Here is a 14,774-nt window from a genome sequence, read left to right on the forward strand (position 1 = left end):
TGGCTGGAGATTTGGGGAGTCTGAACTGGTGCTCTATGGACTAGTGTCTGTTCTCTCACCTTCCACACCATGGCTTGTCAGACATTCAAATGGTGAAAACTTATGAAAATATTTTCTGTGTCCTTTCTCTTTATGGTAACTTCTGGATACTTTCCTGAGATTTAATTTCTGTTTCACTGATTCTCTCTTCAGCTGTGTCTGATCTGCTGTTTAACTAATTAACATTGAGTTTTGAATTTCATCGGCCATATTTTTCATTTTAAAGTTCTAATTCTTCAAGTCTGCCTTTTTTAATAGTGCATGATTCTTTTTCAGTATTGATTTTTTTAAAATGTTTTTAATCATTTATATGCACTTATTTTAAGTCTCTGTTACTTCTGTTTTCTGAAGTTCTCGGTGACAGTGGTGGGAGTTTCCTTTATGGTGGACTGTTGTGCAATTTTGCACTGTGAGCTCATTTTAAGAGGGACTTTATCTGTGGGACTTCTGGGGATTGGAAGTGAGTCTCCCAGAGAGTATTCCCAGTCCAGTAACCTTTCTCGGTTTGAGGGTTCCTGGATCACACATATAATAAATTCAGACTTCAAACCCTCATGAAAGCATGTCTATATATATTTATGAACTCTCAGGGAAATGTTTTACTTTTCCAGACCCAGAGCCCAACCCCAAACAGATAAACTCCCCAGAATTTCCATGCTCTGCTGAGAGCATAGTTTCTTAGGAATGTTATCTTTATGTGTGACATGTCTCATCTTCTCTCAGTGATGGCATCTCACCTCACCAGGCCCAAGGCTTCATTTTCTGTCCTTTGACCCCTCATGACTGCTAGACTCAAAACCTTGGCCAGAAGATTAGCACAGACCCACCCCAGGTCACCCCCAGCTTCTGCTCATGCCCGGCCTTTTCTTAATTTTTCTTTTCCTTTCTCTTTTTCTCCTTCTGTCTTTTTTTGGGGGGCAATTGGAGTGGGACTTCCTGAATTTACTTTGTTGCCTTCCCAGTTATTCTAAAAGAATGTTTGTTACTCCTAACTAGCATTTCATAAATGAGAGGGCCTTCATGTTAGTTTGTACAGCTTGATGCTAATGACAGAAGGCAGTACATTTAAAATATATATATGTGTATATATGAAATTTTTATATATATGTATATGACAATGGGAAATATGCATATATCCAATTGCCCAATCTATCTCTTTCACACAGGTTATTTAATTTTTATGTAAGTAATTCATTTACATTTAATTCAGATATCAGAAGTATAAAACAATATATAATTAGACATTAGGAAGACAGGGGACTGTCCATTGCTCCCAACAGGTAAGCACTGTTAGTGATTCTTGCTTTTTCTTCTAGGGGTCTTTTTTTATACAGATAATGGCAATAAAAGTATTTCCTTTCCTTTTTTTACCCAGATAGGAACATACCATAGCATAAGTGGTGCTCTGCGCTTCTTAACAAGGCATATTAACAGTAGACCTTGGAGCGCTCTCTGCATCCATCCACAATAAGCTTGCTTACTTTTCCATCATCCCAGTATGTGATCGCACCAGTCACTGATGGCCATTTCATCTGCGGCCGTTTCATCCCGTTTTGCTCTAGGACTAGGCGCTCACGGAGGTTAATTCTCAGGTGTCCCTTTCTTTCGCCTCTTTTTCCTTCAGTGACATATCTTCTCTCCCACTCACCCAGGATCAGCTTGCAGCAGACATGTACAACTTCATGGCCAAAGAAGGGGAGTACGGCCAGTTCTTCGTGACGGTAAGCACTTTGCCCTGACGGGATGGTAAAGCATTGTAAAGTTGAGCCATTTTAGCTTTTTTGCAAAAGATGTCATTTTTGGTTTTGCTCAGCCATTGTGTGTGTGTCCATCCAATGCTAACGTTACTTTTGTTTTTGAATGTGGGTCTGTTCTCAGTTATTAGAAGCCCAAGCAGATTACCATAGAAAAGCATTAGCAGTCTTAGAAAAGGCCCTTCCCGAATTGCAAGCCCATCAAGGTAATGTAACCTGTGTGCTGGCCTGATGCCTCCTTCTCGCCTCTGCCACTTCTGCCTCTGTTCTTCTTCACCCCGACTCCTTTGCATGCGTTTCCTTTGGATAAAGCCGCTCTGCCCAGGCAGGCACTGTTTCCCAGCATACTTCCATCTTCCCTTGCTGCATTCTCTAATTTCTCCCAAACCCAAATTAACACACTAATGGACCATTTGCAGTTCTTCTGACATCTTCAGTTGAAGAGAAGGCTGCACCCTTTGGGGAGTGCCTGTCTTTTTTTTTTTTTTTTTTTTTCTCTCTCTCTCTCTTCTAAATAGGCTCGAAAAATTCTAGCCTCTGATTATCTTTTCCCAAATCAGTTATTTATTCCAGAGGGCTTTATTTCTAGCCCTGTGTCTCCAAGAGCATACATTCGTGGGAAAATATTTCAGACTGAGCACCTGCCACCCCATCATCAGGCATATAGTCAGGATGATTGGACCGTCAGACCACGGCCACCTCTCTCAAATCTCTCCTCTGTCCTTACACTTGCTTTTGTTTGTATCAGTACTCCGTCTGCCCACCATGTTCAAGCACATTGCAGATCCTACTCTCAAGTTATGAGTGGACTGAACTTTCCCCCAGTGTTTGCTTTTAAACTGAACCTTAACCCCTTTGATTCTAATTCTCTCTGATTTGTCATGAGAGCATCCATCAGCAGAGATCAGTAAATGTCGTGGAGGCAGGAAATTGCTCTGTCATCCTTGGACGTGTTGCAGTAGTTTGCTAACAGTGTAGCCCCCACATCTGGCGCTTAGGTGCACCCGGCAGAGCCACTGGTCTTGAGCCGAAAGAGGATCAGCCAAGTGCCGAGTTCAACAACTCTGTGATCAGGAAAGAGTGAGCACGTGTGAGGGCGGGAGTGGCCCCCTCCAGAATGCCACTTCTCCCCTAGATTGCAGGAGATTCCCAACAGGCTGTGGCTTTGTGCCTGAAAGTTTTTAGATTTTGGAATTGGAAAATTCTGTGTCTTGAGCGGCCCCTTAGCCAGCTCTTCAGCCATCTCGAGTGCAGGGGGTCTGAGTTACTGGGCCATTCTCCCTTACGTTCCCAAGTGACCCCATTTCCAGGTTCGTGGATAATGGGGTTGAGTCACGGTGCAAAGGAATGAAGCTGCTGGAAAACGTTCAGCCTGCAGGGGCCCGACCCTTGCTGGACACGTTCAGGGCACCGGGAGCCTGTGTTTATGGGATACCTTCTGGGAGCAGGGCCCTGCAGAGGACAAAGTAGTAAACATCGCCATCCTAGCCTTTGCATGGCTTCAAGTCTGGTTTGGAAGAGTTGACTAACAAGCACAAAAAAGAGATTTTTTTAACAGCACCCCTACATTTTCTTTTTTTTAAACTCTTATTCTATTTTTTCCCCAAGACTGTTTTCCCTAGAGAAGTATGTCACTCATGGGGCACAGGCAGGGGCAGGGAAGAGGCTGAGGATGGGACAAGGAAAGCTGGCACGTGAGGGGACGGGCAGCGAAGGAAAGGAGATTCTTCTTTCCTCCTAAAGGTGCCGCCTGCACCCAAGCCTTGGCTTTCAACGCCGTCCCCCTCCGCCTGTCCTCGGTTCTGTCTCTTACCTTCGTCCTGTCTTCCCCTTCTCCTCTGTTTTCAGAAGACTCAGAGTGTCCTCATGATAGGAAAAAAAGCCTGACCCTCTGCCCCCCGGGCCCCACACACCCCGACCGCACACTTACGGCCTTTATCCGGTACCAGCCTGTCCTCCACGGGGGCCTCATTACAGCGCTTTCTCCTTCATTTTTCTTGTAGGCTCTGTGAGTGACCGATTTCTCCCGGCCGCCTCTGTTTTCTAACCACCTTCCCACCTTGCAGTCTGGTTTCTACTCCCAATCACTCTGCTCTTAAAAAAAAAAAAACAACAGAAAAAACCACTGCAAGTCCCCTATGGACAGATGATTCTGAGTTGTCGGATTCTTGGATGTGACGTGGCCGAAGCCGTCCCTTCCTTGCTAATTTTTTCCCCTCATTTCACTTGATTGTTTTCCGTCATTGCTGGGGCTCTGTTTTCTCCATTTCTGTCCCCGGGAGTCAAGCCTTTTCTGCGATCCAGACCTTGCTTCTGTGTTCTCTCCCTCGCTCCCTCCCTCCCCGACATTTTCTCTCAAAATCCCTCCGTTTTGATGGCTTCACCTCTCACCTGCATCCTAATCTTCACAGCCTCCGTGTCAGCTCCCTTTGAGAACTGTCACCTTAAACTCACTGTAGCAAGCTGACTCTCCCCCACCCCCGCTGTCCTCTCCTCCCGCCCTGTCTCCTGGGTCCCTCCTTTCTCCAGACAATCCAGGTTTCAAACTTGGAGCCATCTTTTCCTTCCTCTCTGATCCCCTCTCACTGGGTTCTGTCCATTTTTCCGTCTGCTGTACCTTCCTCTCACCCCCACTGTCCCACTCGATTCCATGACCTGTCGCCTCGTATATGAGCTGTGGGATAAAGTGTAAATTTTCAGACTCAGGGTCCCTGGTCTTTTCTCAGCCTACGTGTTCTTGGACTTTTTAATTCTTGTCCATCTTCTAAGACCTTCGCCAAGTTCCCCTCCTTTGAGAAGCCTTCTCTGACAACTGAAGCCAACAGTGAACACTTTCATCTCCTGAATTGCCGTAGTGTGGATGGTCTACACCAGAAGTCGCAAACAGCCATATCTCATTTAAAAAAAATTTTTTTTTTTCCCAACGAATTGCCATGATTTAAAAACCAGACTCTTTCACATAACAGTCCTAATTCCCGGCTTCTCTTGAAAATTCAGAAGATCTGGTGACGCTGGATGTGCTTTCCTGCCCGGCGACATGGGTCTGGCCCCGGGAGCAGCTGCTGCCTTTTCAGCAGACCACGCGCTCCCTTCCCGGATCCGGCACTAGCGGGGCCGTGTGGCCCCTGCACACGACTGAGTTTGCGACCCTCGTCTATACCATTTTCCTGCCATGATTTCGCAGACATGTCATGTCCTGTTAATTACTGTTGTGTGTTTACATGTGTGTCTTGTATTTTCTCCACAATTAGATGGCTCTCATCCTGAGGTGGGAGAGGTTTCTGTGAACTTTGGGTGCCCACTGCAGGGCCTGGTCTGTTGTTTAAGAGGCCAGCCCCTACGGTGAGGTTTGCCTCCAGAGTGGTCTTGAGGTCAGCGGCTCTCACATCCACCCTCCGCCAACATCACACTAAGGTGGGGGGGTGGGACGCACCTTTCAGTGTTTACTAGAAAGTTCCAGGAGAGGTCTGGAGGGCGCCTACCTCTCAGCATTGCAGGGCCGGGCATGTGGAGGTGATGGCAGGTGTCATTTGCAGAGCTCCCTCAAGTGATTCTGAAGTATCCCCCCACCCGGGGAAGGGTCAGCTGGCCCTTTTCTACCTGTGTGGAGAATCATTGCTTTAGATAAAAGGGACAAAGTATTCATGGTAAGATCTGGCCTGTGAGAGGACCCAGAGTCCCAGAGCTCTGTCTTCCTGGAAGAGCCAGGCCCTGGATGCTTTTTCTGTTAGGAATTCCACTGACCAGGGCCAGGGCCGAGGCTGGAGATGAGGGGCCTCCCAGTAGCTCTGAGGGCATGATCTGTCCACTGCCCCTTGCCCCCTCACCCCTTTCTTTACCCTTTACCCCACTTGCTCCTCCTGTCAATTTCTGACTTCTCACAAGCGCCCTGGTCTGCGGATCTGTAGGATTTCACGTCCCTTCCTTCCCCCTGTGCTGGTCCAGTGACGGCCCCGCCTGCTGTTATGTGCATGTCAGTGTCAGAGGACATGCTAGGACAGCATCACCTACTTCAAATCCGGGATTCAGATAGCGAAGTGGCTGAAGGACACGTGTCCACCAACAGTGGTGCTGAAGACACGAGCCCTTCCTGTCTCTGGAAAGGACCAGGTGTCCCCAGGGGAGCACTTCCACTGACCGGTTTCCCTCTTTGGCTCCTGTGTGCTTCTCAGCAGGTGCCAGGTCCCCACACCCACCCAGGCAGGCTGAGCCCAACCATACACTTCTTACTGCGACCCCGTACATCCATTTCCTAAATTCCTGTTTCTGTTTTACTGCTTTCCTGTATGTCTTTCTGCTGAGCTGCCTCAAATCCTTTGTGGGACGAAGCAGAGCGTATGATGGGAAAGTCATGCACAGTATTGCTTTACTGCGTCGGTCCAGCCTTCAGCCTAAGCTGCATTGGGGCTGCATCCTCTCCTACTCAGGCTCTTTTGGACCATTGGGGATACGGGGCTCGGAAGCACTGCATGTCCTGGAGATGTTGCTTTTAGTAAGAGCTCACTTGGCCATCTCCATGGTCCTGTGTGACAATGCTTGGCTGGTGTTTAAAATTTTTAAGAAATTATTTCTTTTTCTAATTGAAGGAGTCGATTTCTTGTCCTCTAGGTAGAAAGCCAGTGCTGCTTTGCATGGCTAGGGTGAATTTTTCAGTGGAAGCAGTGCGCTCAGGTGGACCGGGGTTTTAGCGCCAAGCAGCCCACCTGGCCAGGGATTAATGCTGAAGTGATGCGGGGGCAGGGGCACCATCGCAGCTCCTGCTGGGCTTCTGGCGGGGGGGGGGGGGCACGTGGGCGTGTTCAGGGATCTGCTCCAAAGGTCACCTCCCTAGCCTGGCACATATTTTGTGCTCTCGTTAATGATAAATAACAGATAGAACAGATGTTTCCCATTTTCCCAAAGCCTCGGCTACAGGCTGCTTAAAAAAAATCCCTGTTGGTAGTCTGGAGAAGGAACTTGGTGATGCCTCAAGGCTGGAGTCTCTTACTGAATGGCTTGCTGCTCTAGATAAGTGGGCGGAAAAGCCCGCCTTCGGGACGCCTTTGGAAGAGCACCTGAAGCGGAGCGGGCGCGAGATCGCGCTGCCCATCGAGGCCTGCGTCATGCTGCTCCTGGAGACCGGGATGAAGGAGGAGGTGAGGGGCGGGGAGGAGGAGCGAGGGGGCGGGGCAAGGGGGACAGGGGGCGGGGCTGAGGAGGGGGAGGGACATGGGAGAGGGGCGGGGAGGCGCCGGCCAGCGGGGTGGCCCTGGTGCCCCGTCTGTGCCCCGTCTCCGCCCCGAGCACCGACTAGACCACATCGTCACGTCGGGGCTGTGTAGACCCGTGGCTCTCAAACTGCGTTCACCGTGATCATGTTTTACACTGAGACCCCGTCCGTTTTCCCTATTGTAGACGCTGTAAATGAAACCGAGAACAGTGGTTACCTCGCCTACCTGCAGTACATGCTGCCTTTTTTTCCTTTTGTCCCATTTGTTTCATGTTAAACACTGGTTATGATTTGTGAAAATGAATTCTATGATGCACTGGTGAACCAGGGCTGCCGGGAGCTTTAGTGTCTGATAGCAAGGATCTTACATTTGCGTAGTGCTGTACAGTGGGGCTGGGGACAGGTATTTATATACTTCTTAAAATGAAATCCTTACCCAGAAAACCCCGTGAACCAAGCAGGGTGGGTCTCATTACTCTCCCTGTGTAGATGAGGGATTCAGCTCGCAGGGAATTCGTGCTGGAGCAGAGCCAGGATCAAAACATGAGTCTTTTTTTTCTTCCTTTTAAAAACTTTTTATTGAAGTATAAGGTCTGTATAGAAAAGTGCGTGTATCATAAGTGACCAGCTTGATACATTTTCACCATCCGAACCCCACCCATGTACTCAGCACTCAGACCAAGAACCCCCCACCCCAGGAGCCTTCCTTGCATTTCCTTCCAGTCACTGCCCCAACCCCAACCCAAGTCAATGTGGCCCCAAACTCCTAATAGTCTACATTAGTGCGTCCCAGGGCCAGTTTCTCCACCCTCCCCATCCCCCCCCCACCCCTCACCCCTGGACATTTGGAAACATTTTTGATTGTCACAACTTAGGGGCAGGGGGAGGACTTTCTACTGTATATCTAAGGAGTAGACACCAGGGATGCTTCTAAACATCCTTCAGTGCACAGGACAGCTTCACAGCAAAGAATTACCTGGCCCAAAATGTCAGTGCTGTTGAGGGTGGGAAGCCCTGCCTAGATGAGTTTTGCTTAAAACCCAAATCTTACAGCTCCTGGTCCTCTGTCTTCCTAGGCCCACCTCTCTTGGTTGACCTTTCATCTGTTTTTCTCTAAGTAACATTTCGGGCAGTGAAAGTGACCAGTAGCCAAGTCTAACAATTTTTCTCGAGATGTCACTTTTTTAAAAAATTCCTAAATTGAGAAAAGCTATATAGCAGTGAATCCTGTGGAAATAGAAAATATTGCTTCTCAATAGATTTCTAATAGTCAGGGATATTTTAGCAATGCGACAGGGCACAAGCTAGCACTGATTAAAAATGGACTGCTCTCTGCCTGCCCCTCGGCCCAGGGAAGTAGCCAGGCCCTCCTCGATCCTGGCTCCCCTAGAAGAGCTGTGCTGGGGTTGGGGGTGGGCGGGCAGAGGGCTCTTCCAGCAGATCGTTACTGCATTCGTGCGTTTGTTCATTCATTCGTTGGTTCAGGGTGAGGCTCACAACTTGAACTTGATGCTCATGGCTTCTGTCCTCAGGGCCTTTTCCGAATTGGGGCTGGGGCCTCCAAATTAAAGAAACTGAAAGCTGCTTTAGACTGTTCTACTTCTCACCTGGATGAGTTCTACTCAGACCCCCACGCTGTAGCAGGTGAGCTGCGAGTTGTCGCCCTGGAGGTGGGGGGTGAACCCTGTCTCAAATCATCACTTAAAGATGCAACTTTAAGTGACAGATAAAACTGCAGTGGTCTCCTTATAGGTCTAAGTGACTAAAGCGAAATGACAAATACAACTGAAAAGCTTGTGTATGTACACTTACACTGCACATATCTTTTCCATTCCTGTTTTTTGGGTTTTGTTTTAATTTGATTTCCTGATTAAGTAAAGGTGAAAGGTAGCTTATCATCCAAATATTTGGAGGCATGCTTGTATTTTCTTCCCTTTTATGCCCCAAATCTCCATCTGCCTAGAGAAGTGATGTCTATTAAGAAGATGGCTTTGAAGCTAATTTCATTTTCTATTGATCTCTCGATACATTTTACAAGGGATGGAAATTGTTTTATGAGTATTTCATTCTCTAACCGCTCCACCAGTTCATGATTTGTTCTATACATTGTAAACCATTAGAGTTGACATCTTTTCAGTTTGCAAATAATGTCTTGAGATTCCTGGCCTCACCCCTTGTCATGCTCAAAGAGAGTCTTAATAATTTCAGGTGCTTTAAAGTCCTATTTACGGGAACTGCCTGAACCTTTGATGACTTTTAATCTGTATGAAGAATGGACACAGGTTGCCAGGTAAGTTTTAAGAACACTAAGATTTAAAAGTTGAAGGAAAAGATGTGATACTCTGTCCCATTTGTAAATTGTCTTGTTCTTAGGGATCATAAAATAACATTAAAATAGCATATTTTGAGCTGTGTGGGAACCTCAGCTGTGCAATAATTTAATACTGACATTATGAGTAACAGTAGTGCTTACTGAGCATTTCCTGTGTGCTAACTGCTGCCCTGATCTTTATGCCCATAACTAGTGATATAAAAGGCAGAAGTTGTTATCCTCATTTTACAGATGAGGAAACCAGGGCTTAGGCAGGAATGGAGTCAAGGTAACAGCAAATAATTGGCGGAGCTGCAGTTCAGACCCAGACCTGTCTGCCCCAGAGCCTGAGGCCCCGCAGTTTATCCCTTCTCTTCCGTTTCCAGCTTCGGTCTGTCTTGAAGCAGATGATTTTAAGCAAGACAACCTTGTTGCAAAAAGTTCTAAAGACATCTCTCCAGCCAACCAGCCCGCCTCCTTGTTAACTTGTCCCTCCCGATTCTGACTGGCTTCCTCTAAGAGGTGCCTAATTCCCCAGCCATAAGGAAAGAGGAGCAAATCTCACCTCCTGTCCTAACCATTCCCCATCTTCAGACACCGTCACCCCTTCCCATCAAACGGGCCTTGATGAGAAATCAGCTGTGTGCTGTGATGGGTTATACCTCGGTGAGGTGTGAGTCTGTCCCCCATCACTTTAACCAGGCATTTGAGTTTTTCTCTGTAGCTGTGGAAGGAGCATAGACGGTGGGGATTTTAAAATCAGTTGTGTCCTTGGGAGCCCAGCCTGCTATAAGTACCCGTCTGTAGGAGGGCTGGATAAATGGGACCCACTGATCAGCGTCAGATTGCGGGGTTCTGGGGTCTTATTAGGAAGGCTTCTCCACTCCTCCTAAGCCTTGACTCTTCTCTCTGTTCTGAGACTCCCAAGCTCGTCCCTGAGAGGAAATAAGCTGTTAAAAAAGGTTATCTGTTATTGGTGTATTGGTTCTATGCTGGAGAAATATAGTCCCCTCCCGGTGACAAATTGGCCTCTGAAGTATAATTATGTTGAACCCCTGCCTGTAACTTTCCAGACTGGTTCAGTTGGGGAGGATATTTTAAGTCCAAAGGTTTGTTGTGTGGGCAACTTCTCATGCTCTCTCCCACGGATGGGCAGAGTTGACTCTGCTCTGCAGGCTCTGATCTGGCCCTTTCTGCGTCTATGAGAGCTTGCACATTGAAATTCTCTAGCAGAACAGCTCCTGCAATAGCTTCACAACAGAAAAGGGCTGCTTGGCCCAGAGCCTTTGAGCAGAATTGAGCACCGGGAGAGAGCTGGGGGTCTGGGTACCTGGGAGCTTGGCCCATTCATCAGTGCCTGGGCTACACTGAAGACAGGAGATCTGGGCTCCATGAAGACATACACGAATATACATGTTTTCTCAACAGAATTTTCAGTGGTGAATGTCTCCCAAGTGCCAAGCAGTGGTCTAGCGGGTTTTGTATGGTTATACCTCTGAAATGTCATAGTCCCTTGGCAGAATTAACGTTCTTATCCCCACTTTGGCCCATCAGGAGACCGAGGTTGACTAACTGCTCAGCGGATGTTCATTTGTTCATTAGTATTTGACTCCAAATTTGCTTCTTTCCAAAATCTGTGTTTTCCAACCGTGCTTTCTCTGTCAGTGAAGCATTGCTGTTAATGATGAAGTATTAACACAGGGATTCCAAACATGAGTATTCATACATGGTTGTGAATACACTTTTTTTTTTTTTTGTCTCAGTGTGCAGGATCAAGATAAAAAACTTCAAGATTTGTGGAGAACCTGTCAGAAGTTGCCACCACAAAATTTTGTTAACTTTAGGTATGTAGGATTGGCATTCTGTAAATTAAGCCACCAAGGATGGTGAAGAACATTTTAGTCTGCAATAGAGGGACCATTTAATCCAAGCATGTTTGGCACAGCAAAAAATAATGCTCTGGAGAGTAACTGGGGGTTGCAGGGATGGGGTTTGATACAAATCACTGTGATGCATCTGAAGCCCCTGCATCACGCCTGGCATTAACAGGTAAGTCACTTGATCATCTTACCACTGCAGCTACTGGGGAAAAAATTCTGGTGAAAAGTTTGATTGATGGTATGTTGGATTTGGGGTCTAAATTATCCAGTATCTAAAAAGCAAAAATTAAACAACAGTTGTACTTTCTATAATATGTTTTATACGTGCTACAAGATTTATCCTAAGCAGAGCACAAATTATCCTGCTACATACACTTTCAAGAACTGGAGATTATATGTTATTTTATAGAGTGACTATGTTTCTAAGGAAATTTACCATGGAATAAATTCTAGAACTTAACCTCTGTTTTCACTTTGACTTAAAATGTAACCGCGGAGCAGTACAGAGAGAAGGGTAAAAGGTAGCCCCAGGTAATAAAGTCATTTAAGACCAAAGAAAATGCTGTAAGAGGATTTGGTTCCGAAATGACAAATACTTTACCAGTGAAATTTCTGGTATGCTACCTGTCCTTTCATTTCAGTCTTGGATTCTTTCGCTAAGCTACACGAAATATTTTCTTTTAATGTCTTAAGTATCAGCCTTGCCTTGACGTTTACAGCATCCCTCATTGACTTAGTTAACACAGCCAGCTCAGAACTGCAGATGCTCTTACTCTGTTTGATGTCTAATGAGGAAACTGAATTACAGTTCTTGGTCCTTTGGGATTTGGCCTTTTATTTTGTTTAATTTGCTCATCATGATCTTTAGTAATTGTTTTTTGAACAGGGAGTACATTCCTATGGTTCAAAATCCAAAAGGTACACAGTGGGAAAAGCCCTCTCCTCTTCTTCTCTCCCAGCCAACTGCTTGCTCTCCCGAGACACAGTTGATGTTTTCAGTTTCTTATATATCCTCTCAGCAAAAATTGATGCCTATATAATCAGATATATATACACATACATATGTACAAACAGTTCTTTCTCTTACACCTTTCACTTATTTTTTTTTAAACCAAGTGGCCGTGTATTTTATATACATCATTCTCCTCCTTGCCTTCTTTGCTCAAAATACATGCTGGAGATTTGTCCGTATCAGTATGTAACAACTTTTTATGGCTGCATAGTACTCCACTGTATGGATATACTGTAATTTACTTAATCAGCACCCTACTGGTAGATGGTTGGGTTGTTCTTAATTTTTTTGCTTTTATAGTGCCATTCTTGTACAAAAAGAGAGTATATCCATATGATAAATTGGAAATTTTCATAATTACAGCCTCAAGCATTTTCAAATACAGTTTTCTTTAAGCAATATACCTATACTTCTTTTCTTTTAATTATGTTTGTATTAAAAACATTGATCCTACTGTTAATCATATTGTAGTCTGTTTCGGGGCAGGTAGATAGGGCATCAAGGAGAGATGGATTAGAAATACACAGCCTACAGAGATGGAATCATTGAGCCTTCCATTTGAGCTGTTTTCCCCTTCCAAGCCCTAAACAGTTTTCGGAAACCAAGAACTCAAGGAACCTGTAAAACACTTGGCCTGAGCCAGATGCTGACATAGTCACAATCTGCAGTTGGCCCCTGAGCGATCCGGGACTGAGCCCCCGGGCGGGAAGGTACTGTTCCTCCAGGTATTTCAGAGTAGGTGCTTTTCCCCTTCTCTCTTGTTCTGTAGGTATTTAATCAAGTTCCTTGCGAAGCTCGCCCAGACCAGCGACATTAATAAAATGACCCCCAGCAACATTGCAATCGTGTTGGGCCCTAACTTGTTATGGGCCAAAAATGAAGGGTGAGTAATCTTTCCCCATATCCTGTCGTTTTAATTTCTTCCTTTCCCACTTGATAGGAAGAACAGACATAGAACTCAGCCTTGAAGTTGATCTTCCCGTTTCACCGACTTTCTCGGGACACTGCTGTGGGCTGGGTCCTGTCCCAGAGGCTGGTCACACAAAGTGTAGAGACATTGTCCCGGTCCTCAGAGGGCCCCACTCTTGGGCAGTCAAGAGGATAAACGGCTGCACTTCTTTGTATCACAGACATCATGAAGGATGAGGACAGTGATCCTTGTTGGAGGAACATGACGTAGGCTGAGAAGTTCGGGGAGAGCTCTGCGTAGGCAGTGGCACTTTAGCTGTTGATGGATGAATGGCTTCCTGTAGATGGGACCTGAATGAGTCGCGGCATGGTGGCTGAGAAAGGGCCTGGTCTCTGTGTTTAGGGCGTGTCACGTGGTCTCATATAACTTGAGCACAGGGCACGTGAGGCTGTGGCCAAGGCTTATGAGGCCACAGCCAGGCTATGAAAGATCTCATATATCTTGCTGAGATGTTTGGCACTTAGTTGATGGATCACGGTTGTGGGTAGGGGAGGCATCAAGATTTCTCAGCAGAAGAATGACTTGATCAAATTGCATTTAGAGAGAGAAACTTTTGAAACTGAGAATTATAGATTGACTAAAGCCAAGGGATCGGGGAGGTCAGCTCAAAAGCTCGTGGGAAATCACACATTGATGTCCACTCTGTTTGGTGGCCTTATGATGGTCTCACAAATAACCTTTTTCAATATACATAGATTTATTTACTTTATTTTTATTTTATTTTTTGAAGGGGGTAGGGAATTAGGTTTATTTATTTATTTTTGACAAAAGTACTGAGGATGGAACCCAGGACCTCGTGCATGCTAAGCACACACTCCACCACTGAGATAGACCCAACTACCCCCCAAAAATAACCTTTTGAAGTAGGTACTTTTGTCCTCATTGTTACAGATGAGGATGTGCAGGCTGAGAAAGGACAAATCATTTGCTGAAGGTCACACAGCAGGGCAGCGGTGGAGACCACAGCCTGTCCTTAACCTCCGCCTCCCTTCCCTGCCTCCCATCACTGCCAGTCAGCTTTATAAAATCATGAGTGATTCAAGTTTCCATGATAAAAGAGCAGGGACTTTCTGAATCAAAATCTTTCTGCCTTGGGCTGAGAGTATAGCTCAAGGGGTAGAGTGCAGCCAGGTCGGGGTAACTCTTCTTCCTGGGTGATCCCTGCCACACCCAGAGGCCAGTGCCTTGTGGATTTAACTTCTGCATCAGTACTTCACTATTTTATCCTTTAAAAATAAATCAAAATAAATTGCTGTGACTCAACCTGCAGAAATGAGGGGCTGCCTAGGGGAGGTGTGTTAACCCTGTGAACTTCCTTTGCAGAACACTGGCCGAAATGGCGGCAGCCACGTCCGTCCATGTGGTCGCGGTCATTGAACCCATCATTCAGCACGCCAACTGGTTCTTCCCCGAAGGTAACTTCCCCTCCAAGCTCACTGACTCCCAGAGCAAGAGAAAAATAGTTTTAAAAGTCTTTTTACAAAGCAGATACACCAGTAATCCCTTCATGGTGCCAGAATTGGTTTCACTTTTTCACGATTCTTTTTAGACTATGTGCATTCATATTTTGACATAATAGGAGCCACATTATTGTGTATT

At 46.1% G+C, this 14,774-nt stretch overlaps 1 protein-coding gene across 5 annotated transcripts in view; it reads left to right on the forward strand.

Moving 5' to 3' along the window:
- ARHGAP17 (Rho GTPase activating protein 17) overlaps nt 1-14,774 on the forward strand; it is a 77,871-nt gene that overhangs the window by 43,568 nt on the left and 19,529 nt on the right. For all 5 annotated transcript variants that reach the window (XR_012500325.1, XM_074346175.1, XM_074346176.1 and 2 more), the window contains exons 8-15: nt 1,692-1,760; nt 1,918-1,999; nt 6,801-6,928; nt 8,535-8,646; nt 9,211-9,292; nt 11,077-11,157; nt 12,975-13,088; nt 14,499-14,590. Coding sequence is in view for 4 of the 5 variants with exons in the window: in XM_074346175.1 (XP_074202276.1) it covers nt 1,692-1,760; nt 1,918-1,999; nt 6,801-6,928; nt 8,535-8,646; nt 9,211-9,292; nt 11,077-11,157; nt 12,975-13,088; nt 14,499-14,590 (760 nt within the window). In the remaining variant the exon portion in view is untranslated. The remainder of the gene's footprint in view (nt 1-1,691; nt 1,761-1,917; nt 2,000-6,800; nt 6,929-8,534; nt 8,647-9,210; nt 9,293-11,076; nt 11,158-12,974; nt 13,089-14,498; nt 14,591-14,774) is intronic.

The sequence above is a fragment of the Camelus bactrianus genome, chromosome 18 (genome assembly GCF_048773025.1).
Source record: "Camelus bactrianus isolate YW-2024 breed Bactrian camel chromosome 18, ASM4877302v1, whole genome shotgun sequence".
Taxonomy (NCBI): domain Eukaryota; kingdom Metazoa; phylum Chordata; class Mammalia; order Artiodactyla; family Camelidae; genus Camelus; species Camelus bactrianus.